This window comes from Electrophorus electricus, chromosome 1, assembly GCF_013358815.1.
Source record: "Electrophorus electricus isolate fEleEle1 chromosome 1, fEleEle1.pri, whole genome shotgun sequence".
In the NCBI taxonomy this organism is placed as follows: domain Eukaryota; kingdom Metazoa; phylum Chordata; class Actinopteri; order Gymnotiformes; family Gymnotidae; genus Electrophorus; species Electrophorus electricus.
The window spans coordinates 33,978,552-34,003,819 of record NC_049535.1 but is presented as its reverse complement, the minus strand read 5'-3'; the positions used below and the strand labels follow the sequence as shown (position 1 = coordinate 34,003,819).

The following is a 25,268-nucleotide window of genomic DNA, read 5'->3' as shown; positions in this document are numbered from 1 at the left end:
TGAGGGAGGCCGAGGAGGCACAGAGGGAGGCTAAAGAGGCATACAGGCAAGCAAGCAGGGGGGGGAGTGAGGGAGGCAGGGGAGGAAGGGAGGCCATCAGGGAGAGAGGGAGGGAAGCTGGGGAGGGAGGAAGGCTGGGAGGCAAGCATGTAGGGAGGGAGTGAGAGAGGCTGGGGTGGGAGTGCGGCAGGCAGGGAGGCCAGCAGGGAGAGAGGGAGGGAGACTGGGAAGCTGGCAGGGATAGAGGGAGGAAGGCTAGGGAGGCAGGGGAGGAAGGGAGGCCAGCAGGCAGGCAAGAAGGCAAGCAGGTAGGGAGGGAGTGAGAGAGGCTGGGGTGGGAGTGCGGCAGGCAGGCAGACAGGGTGGGAGGGAAGGCTGGGGTGGTAGGAAGAGAAGGATGCTGGGGATACATGCAGCCAGACAAGCAACATGTGACCCGTACTCCAGGGGAAGGCTGGGAATACATGCGGCTGGACAATTAGAATGGAGACCCAGACTCCGGGTGGAGGCCGGGTATAACCAGAGCTGGACGATTTGAATAGAGACCCAGACTCCAGGGAGAGACTGGGGATACATGCAGCTGGACAAGCAGCATGGAGTCCCAGACTCTGGGTGGAGGCTGGGGATACATACGGCCAGAATGTTTGAATGGAGACCCAGACTCCAAGGAGACCCTGGGGATGCATGCGGCTGGATGAGCAGCATGGAGACCCAGATTCCAGATGGAGGCTGGGGATACTATACAGCCAGAGGATTTGAATTGAGACCCAGACTCCTGGTGGAGGCTGGGGACACCCGGAGCTGGAAGATTTGAATAGAGACCCAGACTCCAGGGAGACAGTGTCAATACATGCAACTGGACAAGCAGCATGGAGACTCAGACTCCGGATGGAGCCTGGGGATACATACGGCCAGAGTATTTGAATAGACACCCAGACTCTGGGGAGCCTATGTGGATACATGCGGCCAGACGAGCAGCATGGAGACCCAGACTCCGCGCGGAGGTTCATGATACATGCTGTTCATCTGGCCACATCTAACCCCAGTCTACCTCCCTTCCTCTTTCCCCACCCTCCCTCCCTCACTGCCTGCCTGCCTTTCTCCTTCACTCCCCAGCTCCCCTCCCTCCTTGCCTATCTGTCTGCATGCCTGCCTCCCCATCCTTCCTCCCTCCCTCCCTCCGTTCCTCCCTGCCTGCCTGACACAGCGAAGCATTCACCCTTGCCACGCTCACTCTCCATCGTTCTGCAGAAAACATGAGACGGAGCTTTCAGCTGGGGGCTGACGATGAGTCTTGAAGCTGGCTGGAGCAACAGTCTGTCCATCCTTGTCTAATATGGATGAAAGTAGAGGATGTTTGCACGGTGTTCATTTTCGTTTAGTCAGAGAAATAAGTTGATAAGCCTGCCTACATTGTGTTAATGTTACTCTAATGCAGCATATTTACCTGGGGAACGGGACGTCCTGCTTGACTGAGCTCAGCGATGGCAGGGTTTGGAGGTCCGTAACCAGGCAGGCAAGGAGGGAGAGAGGCTGGGCAGACAGGCAGGCAGGGAAGGAGGAAGGCGGGTGAGGCAGGCAGGCATGCATGCATGCATGGAGGGAGGGAGGGAGGCTGGGGAGGCAAGCAGGCAGGCAGGCAGGAAGTAAGTAAGGAAGGCCGAGGAGGCAGGGCAAGAGGGAGGGACGCAAGCAAGCAGGGATGGAGTGAGGGAGGCTAGGGACGAAGAGAGGCCAGCAGCGAGAGAGGGAGGGAGGCTGGGGACGCAAGCAGGCAGGCAAGAAGGCAAGCAGGTAGGGAGGGAGTGAGAGAGGCTGGGGCGGGAGTGAGGCAGGCAGGCAGACAGGGTGGGAGGGAAGGCTGGGGTGGTAGGAAGAGAGGGAGGCTGGGGATACATGCAGCCAGAGAAGCAACATGTGACCTATACTCCAGCGGATGGCTGGGAATACATGCGGCCAGACAATTGGAATGGAAACCCAGACTCCAGGGAGAGGCTGTGGATACATACAGCCAGAGGATTGGAATGGAGACCCAGACTCCAGGGAGACCCTGGTGATGCATGCGGCTGGATGAGCAGCATGGAGACGCAGACTCCAGATGGAGGCTGGGGATACATATGGCCAGAGGATATGAATGGAGACCCAGACTCCTGGTGGAGGCTGGGGACATGCGGAGCTGGAGGATTTCAATAGAGACCCAGACTCCAGGGAGACAGTGTCGATACATGCGGCTGGACAAGCAGCATGGAGACCCAGACTCCGGATGGAGGCTGGGGATACATACAGCCAGAGGATTTGAATGGAGACCCAGACTCCTGGTGGAGGCTGGGGACACCTGGAGCTGGAAGATTTGAATAGAGACCCAGACTCCAGGGAGACAGTGTCAATACATGTGACTGGACAAGTAGCATGGAGACCCAGACTCCGCGCGGAGGTTCATGATACATGCTGTTCATTTGGCCACATCTAACCCCAGTCTACCTCCCTTCCTCTTTCCCCACCCTCCCTCCCTCACTGCCTGCCTGCCTTTCTCCTTCACTCCCCAGCTCCCCTCCCTCCTTGCCTATCTGTCTGAATACCTGCCTCCCCATCCTTCCTCCCTCCATCCCTCCCTTCTTTCCTGTCTGCCTGCCTCCTTAGACTCCCTCCCTCATTTTCTGCCTGCCTCCCTCCCTGTCTGCCTGCCTGGCACATTGATGTGTTCGCCCTTGCCGCACGCTCACTCCCCGTTGTTGTGCAGCAAACATGAGACGGAGCTTTCAGCTTGGGGCTGACGATAAGTTTTGAAGCTGGCTGGAGCAACAGTCTGTCCATCTTCGTCTAATATGGATGAAAGTAAAGGATGTTTGACCCACTGTCAGAAAAGCATTGCTAAAAACAAGTGTTTATCTCGGCGTCGTATAATTGTGATGGATTGGACAATTTGGAACTGGTTCCCGATTCCCGTCACTTTGCTTCATGATTGAAAACGTTGATTGTGTGTTGAAAACAGATGGGGTTTTTTATATAAGTGGCTGTGAATAGATTTGCTTTTGCTATTAAAGTGTGTTCTTCCTAACATCATACCTTCTCAGATTCACTATTAATTTGAGTTGTCTCTTGTTTATAGTCTCAGACTGCTACTTATGTATCTTACACAAAATTGAATGTTTCCCATTGCAAAGCCAAGACTATTCTGACATATTAAAGGAAGCGTTATTAAAATGACTTCATTCTGGTTACCATGGTATTAAGACTGGAACGCTTTGAGAATACCAACTCCGGACAGATAAACAGAAAACCTATAGTAGAGATGATGCATAAAATGACTGCTTGATGAAAATAGATATTTACTCTCATGTGCAGGAGAAGCTGCCGCATCTCTCGCCTCCTTCAGTGTCTGCTGCTCCTCCCTCGTCTTCCTCGGCCACTTTCCCGGCGTCCCCTCATCCGCTGCCTTGTGGTGTCCCAGGTGGAAAAGGAATACTCACACTGCGATGTGGGGGGTTGGTGCCGATGTCTACTCTATACGTAAAAGGATGGATTCTGTTTCAACGAAAATCCGTGTCAGTTTAAAACCAGGGTAACATGGTAAACCACAAAGTTAGTTTTCAGCTCATGAGGCACAGCTTTGGAAATACCCGAGACAAATGCCAATAATTACCAATATCTGAGCTGCGTGATTTTATCCCCAACACTTCTTAAAATTGTATTAAGAAAATATAAGTATTTCCTTACAAGCTTGATTTCGCGTCAATTGTAACATATAATTCGATGAAGAAGTTGTTTTGGTCTATAAATCTAATCGCATTATCTTCTTAATGACAATCGGAACACGTTCGCGCTAATATTTTGTTGACACAATGACGAAATAATACACGCTTGTTTCACCAAGACCAGTCGCGATGCACGCGCCCATTTAACAGGCGTAATAATGACCGTTGCTAAGCAACCTGCGCTGCTACGTAGCAAAATTGCTACTCGTACTCACTGTGGCAAGATAGTTCGCTGTTTCCTACTAGATTACCAAGTATAGAGCAAAACAAAACCCACCGACAGTGAAATACATAAATCAATCGAATTACATAGTTCATATAAACCACACTGACCTCTAAACAAAGCAGTGTAACAACAACGGTTACCTCGGTTACCAATTTGCTCCTAAGTCTCTGAATCAGGCCTGCGTTGTTATAGCTAGACATCAGAAGAACTGCAACGATGTCTGCATCGCAGCCACCCTGCTATCGCAACGTTTAAAACTGTTCCCAAAGACGCTGCCTATGAAATCTGAACATACACCTGTTCCCGTCTAGGCGTAAATTTTACGGACGGTCCTGTGGAAAATTTAGCTTGTGACCGGTGGATAAAACCTTACACTAGCAGTTAGCCAGTCGAAAAGATCAGATACGATCAGAACGGAGTCGGGCGGTTTGCCTTTATCGTGTGCTGTGTTGCTTTACGCCCTGTAATCTCCACCTCGCTGGGTGAACGGCTTATCCGTAAATAAGGTCAAGTAGCATACCGTCTATCCACAGATAAGAATTAATGGAAGAAATTAATTAGCTAACAGTATCTATGTAAATGTATGTATACACACCAACGGTGAAAGTTCCTGCCTCAAATCGGACACGTTTCAAAGCTTTAAAACTTGTCTCGTGAAATGACCGTATTTATACCTTTTTGTAGCCACATAGTGATGTCACAACGATGTGACGTCATAATGGACCGTGCCATTAGGCCTAGCGCTTTATTAGTAGGACTCTACTAATTTCAGAAGAAAATCAGTTAATTTCACTGACCTGTTTTATCAAAAATATTTCACGAATTTTAGGATACAAATTAATTTGCTACATTTCACGGAATGTATTAAATAACACTTCACAAGCTTCATGGTAGGATAGTCACTTAGTCTCACTAGGCCTGCCATCCTAAGATAATTGCCTTTGTCTGAGTGGTAAGCACTGAACATCAGGAGACGTTGTTGGGCTTCATTCCTTCTCACTGAGAATTCGTGGATAGGCAGCCCCGTACTGACTTTAGTTTAGCCTGGAACCGTAAATAACTTCCAAAACATAACAGCGATGTTTGTAAAGCAACGTTTTTTAAAACCAGAATCAGGAATGTTCATGAAAAAGAAACCCACATCAGCAATCAAAAGGAGAAATAGTGCAGGTCATTTCCCAGTTACTTTTGTTTTCTTTTACTCTGCTCTGTAGGCTTCAGCATAAATCCTTAGGAGGCCTCTTTGACAGGCCTCTAGGCGCCTCAGTCAAAGGCCTCTAGAGGACTCAGTCCTTGGTTCAAGGATGAACAGCCCGGCCAAGTGTTTGCTACCTGCTATTGTTGTTCTTGTGCCTTGGACTGTACTCGTGTTTTTTCACTTTTGACTCATACATTTGCCCCTTTTTCCTCTGCGTTCATTCTGGTTTTGACCCTGTTTTTGCCTTTGGACCTTGATTTTTGGCCGTACCCTGTTTTGTGCTCCTTTTGTTAAAACCCCTTACCTGCATATGGATCCTTCTCACCACTCTGAGCCTCATTTATTACATTAATATAAGCTGCTTGCTTTCATTTTAGTTGCTTTGTTTGATTTGCTAAGAACATGATGCTCAGATATCACCTCACATCACTTCTCTGTATGTTTTCTTAGACCTATTTAATTTCTGGCTTTTTTTGAACTATTTGTTTAGCATTGTCATTGTAGTGTTGAGTCTCCCAATACATGTAGGCTATCTTACTAATACTAAGTTCCTCACTGCACCTAACACTTTCCTAATGATGATGAGACTAGAAAGAACTGAAATGGTCTTAGAATCATTAAGTCACATAGCCTATGTTTTGCTGTATACTAAAACATTTCTACTGACAATGAAGTATAATAGTTATTGTAACAGATCTTAGTGTAATAGTGTAACATTGGGTGCTAAGAGTTGTTTGTTGTTTGCATTATTCAAACAACTTGGCACACAAACATCTGGTGCATGCAAATGTCACCAACTGCTAGATGATTCCAGAAAGCACTAGAGAACAGTCTAATATACTGAGTGCTGTTCAAGAATCTGGAATGGCCGATGAACAGTTAATGGTTATAAAATGTTATAAACCCACTGATGAACAATTAATACTTATAAAATGTTATAAACCCACTGATGAACAATTAATGGTTATACATGTTATGTGTTCTGCAGATCAACAAAAAATGTCAAATGCTAATCAGAAATGCCTAGCACAACAAATTTCTATTATGAGAGAGACCAAAAGAGCATGTGGGCTCCCAGGAGACATAGTTCCTGTCTGAAAAGAGAATGAAGCCAATCTTCATGGACCCGGGGCCAGCTCTTTAAAGGGAAGTCATCACCCCCCTTTTCCACAGTCTGCACCTGTGGACACAAACCCATGGGCACCCATGTGCTGGTACATGTAACAGCAAATGAAATCTAGAAATAACAACAAAATGTCTTACCCAAAAGAAGCCCCCAATGAAATATTTTTTGTTTAGGCATGCAGAATGTTCAGTGTAACCTATACCTGGTTTCTCTGACATAGGTTCCTTTTCCATCTTTTGTATGGTAAAGCATCAGTATCTCATCACTATTCACTGATCAAGCTCATCACTGCTGTCCTCCTCTTCATCTTCATCGGTGCCACCCCAACAGTCTCTCCTACTCAGAGCTCAAAGTAGGCCGGTACTCACTGGTACGCAGGACCGGCACGTCTACATTTTATTATTTGGCTTTTTTTTCTTTTTTTTGCGTAACAGCACTTCTCTAGCTGATGCTCATGTGTTCCTGTTCTCTCTACAATTCTATTACAGGACAAGTAACATTAATGCTGGACAAGAAACGGAACCTTAATGCTAGTCTACGTGATGTTAATGAGAAATAATGATGTTGGCTTGGCTCCAAAAGGGCACATACAGTCAGGCACTGACACAACAGAGCTTCAACCAGAACTAGTATTAAATATATGCGGGGACCTGGCCACCACCCTGGGCCAGCCAACCCACCCAGGCTCAGGCAAGGACCCAACCCAAACAAGGCCATTACTTTTTGGCTGTCTCTTCTTTTGTGTATCTCCACAGACTGCACACCAGTGTTGTTTATCTACAGTTCCCATATCATCCCAGCCATTCAACAGATGATGCAATTGCTCCAACTCTTCCTCTGACCCTTATCCATCTGAACAAAAAGACACATACGTTAGAATGCTGTTCTGACTGGGAAATCCCCATCAGTCTGGATCAGGATCAATGTCTCCAGCACCACTACACTGAACACTGTTACCCATAGTGTTGTGTGCTCAGTCCACTGTTGTTCACTTTGCTGACCCAAAACTGCAGCGATGCACAGCTTGAACCACGTCATCAAGTTCACTGATGACAAGACTGTGGGGGGTCTCATCAGCGGGATGATGAGTCAGCATACAGAGAGGAAGTGCAGTGGCAAAGTCAAGAAACTGTCTCTGAATGTGGAAAAAACTAAAGAGATGGTGGATGACTTTAGGAAAGTACATGGTGATCAATCTCCAGTCAATATCAATATCCAGTCAATATCAATATCAGCTCCTTTGTGGAAATCATCACAAGCACCAAGTTCATTGGTGTCCACCTAGCAGAGAACCTCACCTGGACCCTCAAAACCAGCTCCATAGCCAAGAAAACCCAGCAGTAATTCCTACTTCTAGCTCATCCCCCTACCACTATCCTCACCATGTTCTACAATAGAGCGCATCCTGAGCAGCTGCTTCACTACCTGGTTTGGGAATTGCTCTGTCTCAGATGGCAAAACCCCGAGGAGAATAGAATGAACAGCCGAAAAGGTCCTCAGGGTCTCTCTCCCCACGGTCCTGGAAGAACATTATTTATATTTGTATGTTTATAGCTACTAAGACAATAAAAAGCGTCTTGACCTCTCTTTTGACCTCTTGATCTTTGTTTACCAGACTAGATCTTAAGTTATGGGCCACCCATTGTATTTCTTCTGTAACCAGGCCCCACCTTTGATCTTTATGCCCTTCTGAAGATCTGTCATTTTGCTGACTTCGAGTTGGCTTTATCTTGGTTTGAAGTTTCCGATTTCAAGGGGCACAGAGGAAGTGGCCTGTTGCTTGTATACTGTATCCTAGGATCTTGAGCATAACTATAGCAGTGGTATATACCAGTTTGTTGGTTTCAGTTATACAGGTTGTTGGTATTGTGCTTATTGCTGCATTTACATCTGCAAGCATACTGTCTGATGGTAGCTTACCACCAAGTTAGGTGAGCCTCAAGCAGTGGATGACAGTAGTTACCTTGGTCATGATCATCATCTGCATGGCCACAGTTGGACCACACAATGTCCACATTACAGTTTGGCTCTGGTGGATTCCAGGTGCAGTCTGCACTTTCTGTCTCAGATGCAATACGTGTTCTGTTTGGGCATCTTTACATTATTATTATACTTTACATACAAAATATAACAGAATCCAGTATTATTTATTATCTTTTATATACGGTGAATATAAAGTTTTTCCTTCTTTTTATATTGTATATTGTACAGCAGAAACCACACATACACATGCACCCCTGTAACTATAGTGATTAGTAAATCATGCCTTCTAGCACTGATGAAACAAAAAGGGGTCAATTATGAAAAAAAAAAAAGGTATATAATTTAATGTGATGTGAGCTTCACATATAGTGCTGCTGAGTATTTGTAGGACTAACACACCATTTCAGTTTAATTACATTTATTTAATTAGATTTCAGGAGCTCAAAAAGCTAAAAATGTTTTTTATGTTTCCTTAGTTTTTCTTCTTAATATATTTATTTTCATAAGAAAGATTACATTATGGACTGTCAAGACCACAAATTTAAGCCATTTTGTCCAGATCATTTTATTAACAATAAATATCAAAATATATTTAGATGAATATTTACAACACCGTAATATTTACCTTTTTGTAAAATGTTTCACTGGAAAAACATTGTAATGACAAATCTCACATATTGATAGTGTTACAAGGTTCTAAACGTTATTAATGCACTAGCAATGACAAAAGATGCTATTGTCCACATCAGCTAATTCTCCACATGCTGTGAAGCACAACTGAACAATACAGGCAACAACATTTTCTTCAGGAGAAACTAATTCAAAAAGAGCACTCTGAGTCCATACAAGAAGTTCACGTCCCTAATCGACCTCTTCAATAGTGGGCCCCTGGGTGCCGGCCCCTGAGCGGGCACGGGCCTGAGCTCCACAGCTTCCAGCTGGCATCCCTCCATGGTACAGTTTGGCGATGATGGGGTTGCACACCTTCTCCAGCTCCTTCAACTGATGTACGTACTCCTCCTTTTCAGCCAGCTGGTTGTTCTCCAGCCACATGATGGCTTGGTTGCACCTCTCAATGACTTTCTTCTTGTCATCCTCACTGATGTTGTTCTTCAAGTTCTCATCTTCCACACTGTTCTTCATGTTAAAGGCATAGGACTCCAGAGTGTTCTTAGCAGCAATCTTCTCTCTCTGCAGGTCATCCTCTGCCTTATATTTGTCTGCAACCTGCACCATCCTCTCAATCTCCTCCTTGCTCAGCCTGCCCTTATCGTTGGTGATGGTGATCTTGTTCACTTTGCCAGTGCTTTTGTCCACTGCCGACACATTCAAAATGCCATTGGCGTCAATGTCAAAGGTCACCTCAATCTGAGGGACTCCTCGAGGTGCAGGTGGGAGGCCCGTCAGCTGAAACTTCCCCAGCAGGTTGTTGTCTTTTGTCATGGCTCTTTCACCTTCGTAAACCTGGATCAGAACACCGGGCTGGTTGTCTGCATATGTGCTGAAGATCTGGGTCTGCTTGGTGGGGATGGTGGTGTTGCCATTGATGAGAGCGGTCATGACTCCACCTGCGGTCTCCATGCCCAGAGACAGCGGGGCCACATTCAGCAGCAACAGGTCCTGGACATTTCCAGATGTGTCGCCCATTAAGATGGCAGCCTGAACTGCGGCACCGGAAGCCACTGCCTCATCTGGATTGATGCTTTTGTTCAACTCTTTGCCGTTGAAGAAAGGCTGCAAAAGTTTCTGGATTTTGGGGATTCTCGTAGCACCTCCAACCAAGACAATGTCATGGATCTGGGATTTGTCCATTTTGGCATCTCTAAGGGCTTTCTCCACAGGATTCAGTGTTCCCCTGAACAGGTCAGAGCACAGCTCCTCAAAACGTGCTCTGGTAACAGAAGTGTAGAAGTCAATGCCCTCATACAGGGAGTCGATCTCGATGCTTGCCTGAGAGCTGGAGGACAGGGTTCTCTTGGCCCTCTCACAGGCTGTGCGCAATCTCCTCAGTGCACGCTTGTTCTGGCTGATGTCCTTCTTGCACTTCCTCTTAAACTCCTCCACAAAATGGTTGACCAGGCAGTTGTCAAAGTCCTCCCCACCCAGGTGTGTGTCTCCTGCTGTTGCTTTCACCTCAAAGATGCCATCTTCAATAGTCAGGATGGACACATCGAACGTACCCCCTCCTAAGTCAAAGATCAGCACATTGCGCTCTCCCTGCTTGCCTTTGTCCAGGCCGTAGGCGATCGCTGCAGCTGTGGGCTCATTGATTATCCTTAGGACGTTCAGCCCAGCAATCGCACCAGCAAATTTGGTTGCTTGCCTCTGAGAGTCATTGAAGTAGGCAGGTACAGTAATAACAGCGTTGGTTACCTTCTGACCCAGGTAGGCCTCTGCAGTTTCCTTCATTTTCACCAGGACCATGGAGGAGATCTCTTCAGGGTAAAAGGACTTCTTCTCTCCTTTGTACTCAACTTGCCCTGTTAAAGCCGTTGGTTTACTCCTCCTCGCTCGTGCGTTAGTTACCTGTCCGTGAACGCTGTGTCTTCCACGAGCTGCCGCTCGCGCTTTATATTCAAGCAGGTAACGCCCCCGTTCACCTCGCGACAGTTCTAGAGGTTTCTCCATTGCGCGAGCTCACCAACCGCGAGTCAGCCAGCGACGCCGCCAGTCCAACTGTAGACTACTGATGTCTCTGAGACCGAATTAGTCCTGTAGAAATGAAACAAAGATCCAGGATGGTCTGAAAGGGGACAATACCAACAAATAACCAAACAAGTTGGAAAATGGGACATAAATGGGAAAGCGGAACCACATAGGCTATGTAAATGACTATAAATAAATGTTTTACTTTATCATAAAATTACTTCAGTCATTCCGGGCCAACGTAACGTTTCCTATTTCCCCACATTTAAGGACTGCTGTATATGTTATATTGTTCAATAAATCTGTATACAAAAGGTATTCATTAAACGTGTTTTTACTTAGATTAGTTTCAGTAGGACATTCGAGTAAAAGCAACAGAAAAAACGTGGTCCGTCCAGAACTTTCCCCCGCTGTGGTCTTGCGTCAGTGGTGGGCGTGGCCGCATCAGCTTGCTTTATTCTAATTGGTCTGATTCGCACGAGCGTTGGAGAAACAACGAGAAATGTCAGGAAGTGAAGGGAGAGCGGTGTGGCCGGGAAGTTCATAAAATCAGAGGATTAATAAAACTGCGAGAGGGAACATGTGGATGCAGTGATCGAATACTCTGGGTCATTAGAGAGGGAAACACATTCACATGGCAAGCAGGAGACAAAACCAAAACAAAGACACGTGGCCATGGCAACGCGAAGGGTTGGTCTTCAGCCCGCCCTTCGCCATGGCCTGCCACTCCCTACGCTGAAGATGGAAATCACTGGACTGTATAAATTCTTATTGATAAATATTTATTATTCAGTACAGACACTACCTGAGATTTTCAGATCATTCCAAGGGGTTCCTACTTTTGCTAGGCCACATGCGCTTGAATACCTGACATACGGAACTGTTATGAGTTGCTCATAACAGAAAGAGGAAGAATGAAAAGCAATTTTGCTTTTTGATTTTAAAGAAGCGAAACTATCCCTTAGCTTATTTTGACTCAGTAATATGCCATAATTACATATGTGAATTCGTCAAAGACGAATTATTTGGGTTTCTATGTGCTTATATAGTTGATATGCTCTGTACTTGTGAGGTAGACGGTGGGCAGTTTATCTCGTATGCTGATCCCGCTCTCGTTTTGGAACGGGAACAAGGCCCCTGAACGTCACTAACTTTGTGGACCTGGTGAGGAAAACAAATACTAATTGTGACTTTTTTCATTCCCAATTTTTGGGGAAAAAAGACCTAAAACACTGGCATACACCTACATGATCTTACCTGACCTCACTAACGAAACCTTTTCTCCTAAGGGGATTTGGCACGAAATGACCCAAAGTTACCTGCCTCAGATGTTGAAGGCTGCTCATTGTCCTCCTCGGGACTGCTTAGATATACATCTTCCGTCTCATGGAGCATGCCAGCATCTTACATATCTATGGCGTTAACCTTTACTGAATTCCTCAAAGAAATCAGAATTTCACATTAAGTAGCTTAGCTATTTCTTACCTATAACTAGGTTAGCTAGTTAGCAGTAGCTAGATATCAACACCGTCAGACGTGTCAGTTATCGGTTTTACAGCATTTGTCATGAACATATCAGAGAGTGTTGATGCTGATCCTGATACCGTTAGTGAGGGTAAGTAGCTAACATTAGCTATGTTTGGTAAGTTGATGTTTAGCCAAACAGTAGCAAGCTAGCTAACTGAACTGTCTGGTACGTGTCATGAGATTGATGATGTGTCCTTAGGTAGCAGATCTTGACACCGGTTGAGGAATCAAAGCCGATTTTGTTTAGTGTGTTCCACTAGTCAGATAACTAGCTAGCTAACTAAATGGATGAGGAAAGCAGTAATTTGTGTGAGGGAGTGTTGTTGGTTATGTGAACATTACTGATTATATTTGAGTAAACTCAACCCTTTACCTCTCTCTCTCTCTCTCTGTGTGTGTGTGTGTGTGTGTGTGTGGGCTACTGGGACTGTGTAATAACTTTGCCTACGTGGTTATGCTGAGTGCTGCCCAAGACATTTTAAAACAACAGGAATCTCAGAACACAACAGTGCGTGCAAATTATAGGTCTGTATATGCTTGTCTGCCTGTATTACAGTGTGCCTAGTTGCCTGCAGAAAAATGATCTTGTCACACAATTACAATAAATAATTTAATTTGCCAGAATGAAATTAATAAATGGCATCTAAAATTTCTCATACTGAATGCCTACCTCAGTGTGGCTATCTGTACAGGAAATGCACTGAAGCACTTTTGTAAGCTGTTCTGGAAAAGAGCCATCTGATAAATGCCATAAATGCTGATGAAGTTGCCTGGTAGCAGAGGGTACATGCTGAGTTGGCTGAGTGTGTTGCCCTGTGTATTTTGTAGACTCCAGCACCAGGTCTGCAGCAAACAAAGAGTGGAAACAGCAGCAACTCGAGTCGCTATGACTGCAACCCTGTGTCAACTGCAGTAAGTCTCTCGCATGCACAGAAACGAATGATGCATCCTGTATGTGTCCCATACCCTGATAGTTTTATCAACACACTGTCATTACATGTGCTAGTTATTTTCTTTTTTTGAACTGTGCCATGATGCAAGTTAATTGGCTTATTGTAAAGATGTGTTGGTATGCTTACAGACCTATTATTGTGTCTGTTCTGTCATATGCTATAATTCTTCTCTCTGTCTTCAGGCGGTCCTTCTGGCTGACATCATACCCACTCTACTAATCAAGCTAACAGCACTGTGTTTCTTACAAAAATGGTTTATGGGTACTGGCTACAAATATGTAGTATGAAAGGTCACAGTTTGAATTAGGAACACAAGTCTGACTGCCTAACATCAGTACCAGGGTGTAGATTTTCAGGGCCAAAAATGGGCCAAAAAAGATTTAACTAACTCTGAAAAGTCAAAAATTGCAAAAAGTGTTTCAGAGGGATGTAGCACTCTTAAAATTGCTAAGCTGTTGGGGCGTGATCACAGAACCCTCAAAGGTTTTGTTGCAAATAGTCAACAGGGTCGCAAGAAACGTGTTGAGAAAAAAAGACGGAAATTAACTGCCAAAGATTTGAGAAGAATCAAAAGTGCAGCGACCAGGAACCAATTATCCTCCAGTGCTGTCATATTCCAGAACTGCAACCTATCTGGAGTGCCCAGAAGTACAAGGTGTTCAGTACTCAGAGATATGGCCAAAGTAAGGAAGGCTGAAACCTGACCACCACTGAACAAGACATATAAGGTGAAATGTTCTTGTCATCACTGACAACCAGTTCTTGTCATCACTGACACATTTAAGAAGGCTAAATTAAAAGTCGTGGTGTTGTTCCAAATGCATAACTGCTTCCATACAGCAGAAACCACACATGCACATGCACCCCTGTAACTAGTCATTAGTAAATCATGACTCTTGTAGCACTGAAGAAGCATAAAGGCGGTCAATTAATTAAAAAAACAAACAAACAAACAAAAAAAACATATATTTAATATGACGTGAGCTTCACATATACTGCTGCTGAGTATATGTGAAGAGAGGCAGGATTGGCGGGTGGGGATTGCCGGGTGGGGCTTGTCATAAATGATTTTGAGCTGTTTCATTCTAAATAGTTTAGAAGAGTGCAGATCTGCAAACTCCATCAGTTTGGGCATCTGAAAATTACATGGACCATAAATATTTTTTATATTGTAAATCTGTGTAGTTTTATCCATCTTGCAACTTTTATTTCACTGTTTATATTGTACACTCAATTTGATCAGGTTTTATGTTCTATGATTTTATTATCCAGTGCATTACCATTATGTTTGTACTGTTTTTTATCTTGTGTGTACTATTTTGTTCTGAAGTTTTGAAAAGCCCTATACAACTAAAGTTTACTTATTATTATTATTATTATTATTATTAGTAGTACTAGTAGTAGTAGTAGTACAATCAAACGGTTTAGTTTAATGGTTTAGTTGGCTTTATTGAAGCTTCATGTTTTAATTCAGGCCACATGATCATAGTGATCTGAGTGTAGTCCTCTTCCTCCTCTTCATCTGTGATGGGCACAGTGATGCCAATCTGTCCATCCTCATCTAATATGGATGAAAGTAGAGGATGGTTGCACAGCGTCCATTTTCATTTAGTCAAAGAAATAACCTGATAAGCCTGCCTGCATGGCATTAATGTTACTCTAATGCAGCATATTTACCTGGGGAACAGGACATCCTGCGTGACTGAGCTCAGCGATGGCAGGCTTGGGAGTTCCGCATGCAGGCAGGCAAGGAGGGAGAGAGGCTGGGGAGACAGGCAGGCAGGCAAGGAGGAAGGCTGGGGAGGCAGACAGACAGGCATGCAGGGAAAGAGGGAGGGAGGTAGGAATGGAGGGAGGAAGGCTGCAGAGGCAGGCAGGCATGCAAGCGGGTAGGGAGGGAGGGAGGGAGGGAGGGAAGCTGGGGAGGCAGGTAGGCAGGAACTGAGGGAGGCCGAGGAGGCACAGAGGGAGGCTAAAGAGGCATACAGGCAAGCAAGCAGGGGGGGGAGTGAGGGAGGCAGGGGAGGAAGGGAGGGAAGCTGGGGAGGGAGGAAGGCTGGGAGGCAAGCATGTAGGGAGGGAGTGAGAGAGGCTGGGGTGGGAGTGCGGCAGGCAGGGAGGCCAGTAGGGAGAGAGGGAGGGAGACTGGGAAGCTGGCAGGGATAGAGGGAGGAAGGCTAGGGAGGCAGGGGAGGAAGGGAGGCCAGCAGGCAGGCAAGAAGGCAAGCAGGTAGGGAGGGAGTGAGAGAGGCTGGGGTGGGAGTGCGGCAGGCAGGCAGACAGGGTGGGAGGGAAGGCTGGGGTGGTAGGAAGAGAAGGATGCTGGGGATACATGCAGCCAGACAAGCAACATGTGACCCGTACTCCAGGGGAAGGCTGGGAATACGTGCGGCTGGACAATTAGAATGGAGACCCAGACTCCGGGTGGAGGCCGGGTATAACCAGAGCTGGACGATTTGAATAGAGACCCAGACTCCAGGGAGAGACTGGGGATACATGCAGCTGGACAAGCAGCATGGAGTCCCAGACTCTGGGTGGAGGCTGGGGATACATACGGCCAGAAGGTTTGAATGGAGACCCAGACTCCAAGGAGACCCTGGGGATGCATGCGGCTGGATGAGCAGCATGGAGACCCAGATTCCAGATGGAGGCTGGGGATACATACAGCCAGAGGATTTGAATTGAGACCCAGACTCCTGGTGGAGGCTGGGGACACCCGGAGCTGGAAGATTTGAATAGAGACCCAGACTCCAGGGAGACAGTGTCAATACATGCGACTGGACAAGCAGCATGGAGACACCGACTCCGCATGGAGCCTGGGGATACATACGGCCAGAGTATTTGAATAGACACACAGACTCTGGGGAGACTCTGTGGATACATGTGGCCGGACGAGCAGCATGGAGACCCAGACTCCGCGCGGAGGTTCATGATACATGCTGTTCATTTGGCCAAATCTAACCCCAGTCTTCCTCCCTTGCTCTTTCCCTACCCTCCCTCCCTCACTGCCTGCCTTTCTCCTTCACTCCCCAGCTCCCCTCCCTCCTTGCCTATCTGTCTGCATGCCTGCCTCCCCATACTTCCTCCCTCCCTCCCTTCCTGTCTCCTGCCTCCTTCCCTCCCTTTCTTTCTCTCTGCCTGCCTCCCTCCCTGCCTGCCTGACACAGTGAAGCATTCACCCTTGCCACGCTCACTCTCCATCGTTACGCAGAAAACATGAGACGAAGCTTTCAGCTGGGGGCTGACGATGAGTCTTGAAGCTGGCTGGAGCAACAGTCTGTCCATCCTTGTCTAATATGGATGAAAGTAGAGGATGTTTGCACGGTGTTCATTTTCGTTTAGTCAGAGAAATAAGTTGATAAGCCTGGCTACATTGTGTTAATGTTACTCTAATGCAGCATATTTACCTGGGGAACGGGACGTCCTGCTTGACTGAGCTCAGCGATGGCAGGGTTTGGAGGTCCGTAACCAGGCAGGCAAGGAGGGAGAGAGGCTGGGGAGACAGGCAGGCAGGGAAGGAGGAAGGCGGGTGAGGCAGGCAGGCATGCATGCATGCATGGAGGGAGGGAGGGAGGCTGGGGAGGCAAGCAGGCAGGCAGGCAGGAAGTAAGGGAGGCTGAGGAGGCAGGGCAAGAGGGAGGGACGCAAGCAAGCAGGGATGGAGTGAAGGAGGCTAGGGACGAAGAGAGGCCAGCAGGGAGAGAGGGAGAGAGGCTGGGGACGCAAGCAGGCAGGCAAAAAGGCAAGCAGGTAGGGAGGGAGTGAGAGAGGCTGGGGCGGGAGTGAGGCAGGCAGGCAGACAGGGTGGGAGGGAAGGCTGGGGTGGTAGGAAGAGAGGGAGGCTGGGAATACATGCAGCCAGAGAAGCAACATGTGACCTATACTCCAGCGGATGGCTGGGGATACATGCGGCCAGACAATTGGAATGGAAACCCAGACTCCAGGGAGAGGCTGTGGATATATACAGCCAGAGGATTGGAATGGAGACCCAGACTCCAGGGAGACCCTAGTGATGCATGCGGCTGGATGAGCAGCATGGAGACGCAGACTCCAGATGGAGGCTGGGGATACATATGGCCAGAGGATATGAATAGAGACCCAGACTCCTGGTGGAGGCTGGGGACATGCGGAGCTGGAGGATTTCAATAGAGACCCAGACTCCAGGGAGACAGTGTCGATACATGCGGCTGGACAAGCAGCATGGAGACCCAGACTCCGGATGGAGGCTGGGGATACATACAGCCAGAGGATTTGAATGGAGACCCAGACTCCTGGTGGAGGCTGGGGACACCTGGAGCTGGAAGATTTGAATAGAGACCCAGACTCCAGGGAGACAGTGTCAATACATGTGACTGGACAAGTAGCATGGAGACCCAGACTCCGCGTGGAGGTTCATGATACATGCTGTTCATTTGGCCACATCTAACCCCAGTCTACCTCCCTTCCTCTTTCCCCACCCTTCCTCCCTCACTGCCTGCCTGCCTTTCTCCTTCACTCCCCAGCTCCCCTCCCTCCTTGCCTATCTGTCTGAATACCTGCCTCCCCATCCTTCCTCCCTCCATCCCTCCCTTCTTCCCTGTCTGCCTGCCTCCTTAGACTCCCTCCCTCACTCTCTGCCTGCCCCCCTCCCTGTCTGCCTGCCTGGCACATTGATGTGTTCGCCCTTGCCGCACGCTCACTCCCCGTTGTTGTGCAGCAAACATGAGACGGAGCTTTCAGCTTGGGGCTGACGATAAGTTTTGAAGCTGGCTGGAGCAACAGTCTGTCCATCTTCGTCTAATATGGATGAAAGTAAAGGATGTTTGACCCACTGTCAGAAAAGCATTGCTAAAAACAAGTGTTTATCTCGGCGTCGTATAATTGTGATGGATTGGACAATTTGGAACTGGTTCCCGATTCCCGTCACTTTGCTTCATGATTGAAAACGTTGATTGTGTGTTGAAAACAGATGGGGTTTTTTATATAAGTGGCTGTGAATAGATTTGCTTTTGCTATTAAAGTGTGTTCTTCCTAACATCATACCTTCTCAGATTCACTATTAATTTGAGTTGTCTCTTGTTTATAGTCTCAGACTGCTACTTATATATCTTACACAAAATTGAATGTTTCCCATTGCAAAGCCAAGATTATTCTGACATATTAAAGGAAGCGTTATTAAAATGACTTCATTCTGGTTACCATGGTATTAAGACTGGAACGCTTTGAGAATACCAACTCCGGACAGATAAACAGAAAACCTATAGTAGAGATGATGCATAAAATGACTGCTTGATGAAAATAGATATTTACTCTCATGTGCAGGAGAAGCTGCAGCATCTCTCGCCTCCTTCAGTGTCTGCTGCTCCTCCCTCGTCTTCCTCGGCCACTTTCCTGGCGTCCCCTCATCCGCTGCCTTGTGGTGTCCCAGGTGGAAAAGGAATACTCACACTGCGATGTGGGGGGTTGGTGCCGATGTCTACTCTATACGTAAAAGGATGGATTCTGTTTCAACGAAAATCCGTGTCAGTTTAAAACCAGGGTAACATGGTAAACCACAAAGTTAGTTTTCAGCTCATGAGGCACAGCTTTGGAAATACCCGAGACAAATGCCAATAATTACCAATATCTGAGCTGCGTGATTTTATCCCCAACACTTCTTAAAATTGTATTAAGAAAATATAAGTATTTCCTTACAAGCTTGATTTCGCGTCAATTGTAACATATAATTCGATGAAGAAGTTGTTTTGGTCTATAAATCTAATCGCATTATCTTCTTAATGACAATCGGAACACGTTCGCGCTAATATTTTGTTGACACAATGACGAAATAATACACGCTTGTTTCACCAAGACCAGTCGCGATGCACGCGCCCATTTAACAGGCGTAATAATGACCGTTGCTAAGCAACCTGCGCTGCTACGTAGCAAAATTGCTACTCGTACTCACTGTGGCAAGATAGTTCGCTGTTTCCTACTAGATTACCAAGTATAGAGCAAAACAAAACCCACCGACAGTGAAATACATAAATCAATCGAATTACATAGTTCATATAAACCACACTGACCTCTAAACAAAGCAGTGTAACAACAACGGTTACCTCGGTTACCAATTTGCTCCTAAGTCTCTGAATCAGGCCTGCGTTGTTATAGCTAGACATCAGAAGAACTGCAACGATGTCTGCATCGCAGCCACCCTGCTATTGCAACGTTTAAAACTGTTCCCAAAGACGCTGCCTATGAAATCTGAACATACACCTGTTCCCGTCTAGGCGTAAATTTTACGGCCGGTCCTGTGGAAAATTTAGCTTGTGACCGGTGGATAAAACCTTACACTAGCAGTTAGCCAGTCGAAAAGATCAGATACGATCAGAACGGAGTCGGGCGGTTTGCCTTTATCGTGTGCTGTGTTGCTTTACGCCCTGTAATCTCCACCTCGCTGGGTGAACGGCTTATCCGTAAATAAGGTCAAGTAGCATACCGTCTATCCACAGATAAGAATTAATGGAAGAAATTAATTAGCTAACAGTATCTATGTAAATGTATGTATACACACCAACGGTGAAAGTTCCTGCCTCAAATCGGACACGTTTCAAAGCTTTAAAACTTGTCTCGTGAAATGACCGTATTTATACCTTTTTGTACCCACATAGTGACGTCACAAAGATGTGACGTCATAATGGAACTTGACATTAGGCCTAGCGCTTTATTAGTAGGACTCTACTAATTTCAGAAGAAAATCAGTTAATTTCACTGACCTGTTTTATCAAAAATATTTCACGAATTTTAGGATACAAATTAATTTGCTACATTTCACGGAATGTATTAAATAACACTTCACAAGCTTCATGGTAGGATAGTCACTTAGTCTCACTAGGCCTGCCATCCTAAGATAATTGCCTTTGTCTGAGTGGTAAGCACTGAACATCAGGAGACGTTGTTGGGCTTCATTCCTTCTCACTGAGAATTCGTGGATAGGCAGCCCCGTACTGACTTTAGTTTAGCCTGGAACCTCAAATAACTTCCAAAACATAACAGCGATGTTTGTAAAGCAACGTTTTTTAAAACCAGAATCAGGAATGTTCATGAAAAAGAAACCCACATCAGCAGTCAAAAGGAGAAATAGTGCACGTCACAAATGCACGTTTGCTTTAGGAAATCCCCAGAGCGATGTTCTGCTTTGACTTTTCTCCATAGCAACAGAAAAACTGCTGTGAGGTCTGGCATTAAACTCTGCGCCAGCCATTTAAGACGATTCTCCGATCTTTTTTTAATCCTCCTGTATTTCACGAAAATCAGGTAGGTCTATTTTAAGGGAAATTTCACGGCATGAATTTAGCAGGGACCTAATTATAAAGTTTTAGTGATGATCCATGACATCTTAATTCTAGCTCTATAGATTACTCCTGACAAAACAGGCAAAATATGCCTTTTGTAAGATGTATTATTTAGATCTGAAAATATAGACAACAACTAAACACGTCTGAAAATGATAAATAATATAAATATAAATAATTATTAACATATATCATTTTGTATAATATTTATTTCCTATTTTCTTTCTTAAAAGCATAATGGAATCTGGCCGTGTGCCACATTTCCAGGCAGCTGAAGGGAATCAAATCAACTGGAATCACATTTTCTATCCAATTAACTTTCTTGCCATAAATTTATGTTACCATTTAAAAAATATTTGTTAATTAAATGAGAATGATATAACCGGTTTAAGATTTAAAATCGCATTGTTAATGCTAACGTTTAATTCTTTTGTAATGAAGAATCTTTTTAGGGATGTATAAAATCAGTAATGTCATCGGCGGTGTATTATACGGGAAATTCTGGGTACACATTTATTTTAAAGTATATTTAAAACCTACACATTTATTTTAAAATATATTTAACACCTACACATTTACTTTAAAATATATTTAAAGCCTTTTATTTTCTTTTGATTTCTGTAAACAACCAAACATTAATGTGTATTAAAAATGTACGGAAACTCAAATTGTAATAAATACAAGATTTCCAATACAGTTTGGTGCTGTGAAATATGTGATGGATTATTATTATTTTTTTTTTTTACTTATAATTATTACACAAATGTCACTCCACAAAATAAAATAAATACATTTTTAACCTTTTTAAAAATATGTTTTGGTTGGATAGCTATAATTAGAACTAGATCAGAAGACAATTGTTGTAAGTAGAGTACCTGCAGATTGACGTCTTAAAAGTGCAGTAAATGGCAGAAGATAATTTGCAAACTAACTGATCTGAAACGGTTAATTTCGCATACTTTTTCTTCTTAAGTCTTTCATTTCTGTAAATCTGAGCCAGTTGTTTGATTGCCAGAGGAAATAAAAGAACGAAATGCATCGTTGTGGTGTACCTCTTCTTATCTTGAAATATCTTAAAAATAGCTCTATTTTAATGAACATAATTTTACTTTGTAGATTATTCTTATCACTCTTAATTTCTAGAACCATTTCTAGAACAATTGGAATTGGAATAAATAAAACATTTCCAATAAGGTTTGGTACTCTGAATTATGTTAGGACCTTTTTCAGGTGTCAGAATAAATGCACAATTTCAAACATTCTATATAGTCTTAGTAGAGCCTTGGTGGGGAAAAGTGATGCTTGTAGCCCTGCTTCTGTTTTTTTCTTCTCTTTTGTACTTTTCCTTGAGACACCAACGCGTACTATTATAATCCCATATGCTTTAGAATGTGAGGTGGTGGTGTTCATGTACTAATAGTTCGACTCGATTCGGGTAATTCACACTACGATGCAGGAGAATGGTGCCGACGTCTACGTCGTTGGTTAGTATCGTCTTACAAAACAGCGATGATATCAAGGTCGACAGGAGGGTGACAAGCAAGTACATTTACTGCTACTAACCTTAAAAGGATGGATTCAGTTTCGACAAAAATCCATGTCAGTTTAAGACCTGTAGAACATGCTAAACCAACAAGTTCAGCTCATGAAGCACAGCATTGGAAAAATTACCCCACATTTGCCCTTTTAAAGCATAATTTTACACCGGGGAAATGTCCCTACCATTTTCCGAAGTGAATGAATTTGGTTGTCCCCACCACGTTTTGAAAGTGTATTAAAAAATATAATTATTTCCTTCACAAGCTTGATCGTATTATCTTCCTAATGACAATCAGAACAGGTTCGTACTATGTTGTCACAAAGGCGAAATAATAAACGCAGTACAACTGACATTTCTTGAAATATTGTTTGATCAAAATAAATAAAAAACTATTGTGCTACAAATATATATTAAAACATAGTGGTACTTTTGAGAAGCGGGCAAGACGGGAGTCGCACGTAACTAGAAATTAAGGGCTTTATTGAGCAGAGTAAAGACAAGCGAAAACAATCCAAAACACTACAGAACCGTAATAACAGGTATAGATCATGACCAGAAATCAAGGAACACATTGTAAACAAGGCTCAGATGCGTTTCTTTACCAAACGAGACTAATCGTATTATGTTCCTAATGACAATCAGTCATTATCTTGTCGAAATAATAAACGCAGTAAAACTGACGCTCCTTGAAATATTGTTTAATCAAAATAAATAGAAAACAATTTTACTAAAATAAAGGTATAGGCTCAAAAAATGTCTCCCCACTATATACTGAAGTAAAAAGATACATTTATTCCACCCACTAGCATTGCGCAATGTTAGGAGACGTCAATGTTCCCATCTGTTGTTGATGGGACACTTATTATTGTAACACCTACCACTGCTAACGTCTCTGACCTGCATGAAAAGGTAACGTTAATAACAATACATCGTTTTGCCCTGAGACTGTAATTGTAGAAACAAAAAATATCTTAATAAAAAGTGTCAGTATTTGTATAAATTAAAAATAGACATGTTTGGTGAGAATGGGTCAATTTGTGAATGCAAAATCAACCATCACTCCTGACGTTAGCTATCATAGCTAAATTTATTGAGAAGTTAATTATTCACACATACATGCAGCATCCAACAGTGGTCACGGTCATATCCAACTAACGTTAATGTTTTATCTTTCGTTATATTTGTTAGTAATCTTACTTGAAGTCTCAGTGTTAGTCATTGTAGTTATACATGTGAACATGTAGAGAGAGGCTGCTTTAATTTATTGTATATTCGTATAACATCCTGTACAGCTGTACCTGCTTATGATAAACGGCATCATTAGTGTTAGTTTGAAAAAGTGAAAGCAGACTTTTATTAGTCGGCTTTTGTCAGCTTTTATTCAAAGTAAGGCATGAGTAAGAGGAAGGGTGACAATGACATTCAGCAGTTTTTTTGGGCAACCTAAGAAAAAAGAAAAGTAAGCCCTGAGAAAATGAATACTAGTCAGATGATATAAGTTCAGAAGAGAGTTGTACAAGAGTTGAGTCAGTGTTTTCTGATGTAATAATTACCAGTCATAACATTGAATAATGTGTTGACAATAAGAAATTGTCAGTAATCTATTCATCATAGCAAGAAATACCAGTTGTGCACTGATAATATTCTTCATGTTCACTCTGGTTCATTCACAGTAGAGCGAGAGAGAGAGAGAGAGAGAGAGAGAGAGAGAGAGAGAGAGAGAGAGAGAGAGAGAGCAGTAGAGTAGGAGGATGCTGACTGGTGAGGGAGAGCAGGTGACTTGGAGGTGAGTGAGAAAAGGAGCAAATATTGACAGTAAAGATCCCATAATCCTATTACACTAGTCTCATCCTGATGTACAAACTCCTGTTAGCCTGCATATATGTATCACGATTCTTTCTTGTCACTAGTTTAGTGATGGTATTTTTTTCCTGTCCACTCTGGTTCATTCAGAGTAAAGAGATAGCGGGAGAGAGTATGAGGCTACTGACAGGGCAGGGAGAGCAGGTGATATGGAGGTGAGTGAGAAAAGGAGCAAATATTGATGGTTAAGACCAAGTAATGACATCAGAGTCTCATCCTAATGTTAATTTAATTTAAAAATGTTAATTAAATGTAAAAAACATTAAGACTAATAAAGTAGTCCCCCAGTGTGTGTAGCGGGTGTGTTTGGTAATTAATAAAACAATGAAATAATAACTAAAAAGAAATGAGAGGTGAATAGATGACTGGGCAGGAGAAGAAAAGAAGTCCCAGGAAGAAAGACATGGGGAGCAGAGAAGAGATGACTGGAGAACAGAGAAGAGCAGAGACCAAGAGATGAGAGGAGAGGTGATGGGAGAACGGGAGAGGAAAAGATATGACTGGAAAGGAGATTACAGTATAGGAGCAGAGGGGAGGAGGAGCGAGGTCTGGAGAGGAGAAGATCAGTCAAGAGGTGAAAATCAGAGGGGAGCAGAGCAGATGTTCCTGATGCCCTCCCAAGTCTACTTAGTAAATCAAAACATCAATTTCTTAAACCTTGGTCACAATATCTGAACTTGTCTTCATATAAGAATACATAGATTTCTGGTTATATGAATATTGTTATTCTTTAATAGTCCAATAATAATAATAATAATATAAATAATAATAATAATAATTATTATTATTATTATTTAACCTCAGAAGTTAGTGAATTCCCTTCCCCCCGGGTAGATTTGGTCCCGTCCCCATCCCCCCATGTTCAATTTGACAATTTCACAGTGTTTTTCAGCAAGCCAAATGAACATACCAGTTCCTTTCTATTTCTACTGTTGTCCTTGTATATGGAGAGACTGCTTACATTTATAAGATTTGACAAACAGCCCGTAGCTTCAGTTGGTTGGTGCTGTATTGTTTGCAAAAGATTCTGTAAGAGCAGCAACAATCACAACATGCCTGGGAGAGATGATTGTCAAAGACCTCCAGCCTCTGTCCACAGAGGAAGAGGTGGATTTCCATGGATTAGAGAGGACCCTTG

The 25,268-nt window shown here is 44.2% G+C and overlaps 1 protein-coding gene across 1 annotated transcript; it reads right to left on the bottom strand.

The window, feature by feature from the left end:
• Positions 1 to 8,982: 8,982 nt before the first annotated feature.
• Positions 8,983 to 10,760, bottom strand: LOC118241026 (heat shock 70 kDa protein-like). Its single transcript, XM_035524036.1, has one exon. It carries the CDS (start codon positions 10,710 to 10,712, stop codon positions 9,150 to 9,152), a length of 1,563 nt encoding a protein of 520 aa, XP_035379929.1. The 5' UTR covers positions 10,713 to 10,760; the 3' UTR covers positions 8,983 to 9,149.
• Between the last annotated feature and the right edge of the window lie 14,508 nt (positions 10,761 to 25,268).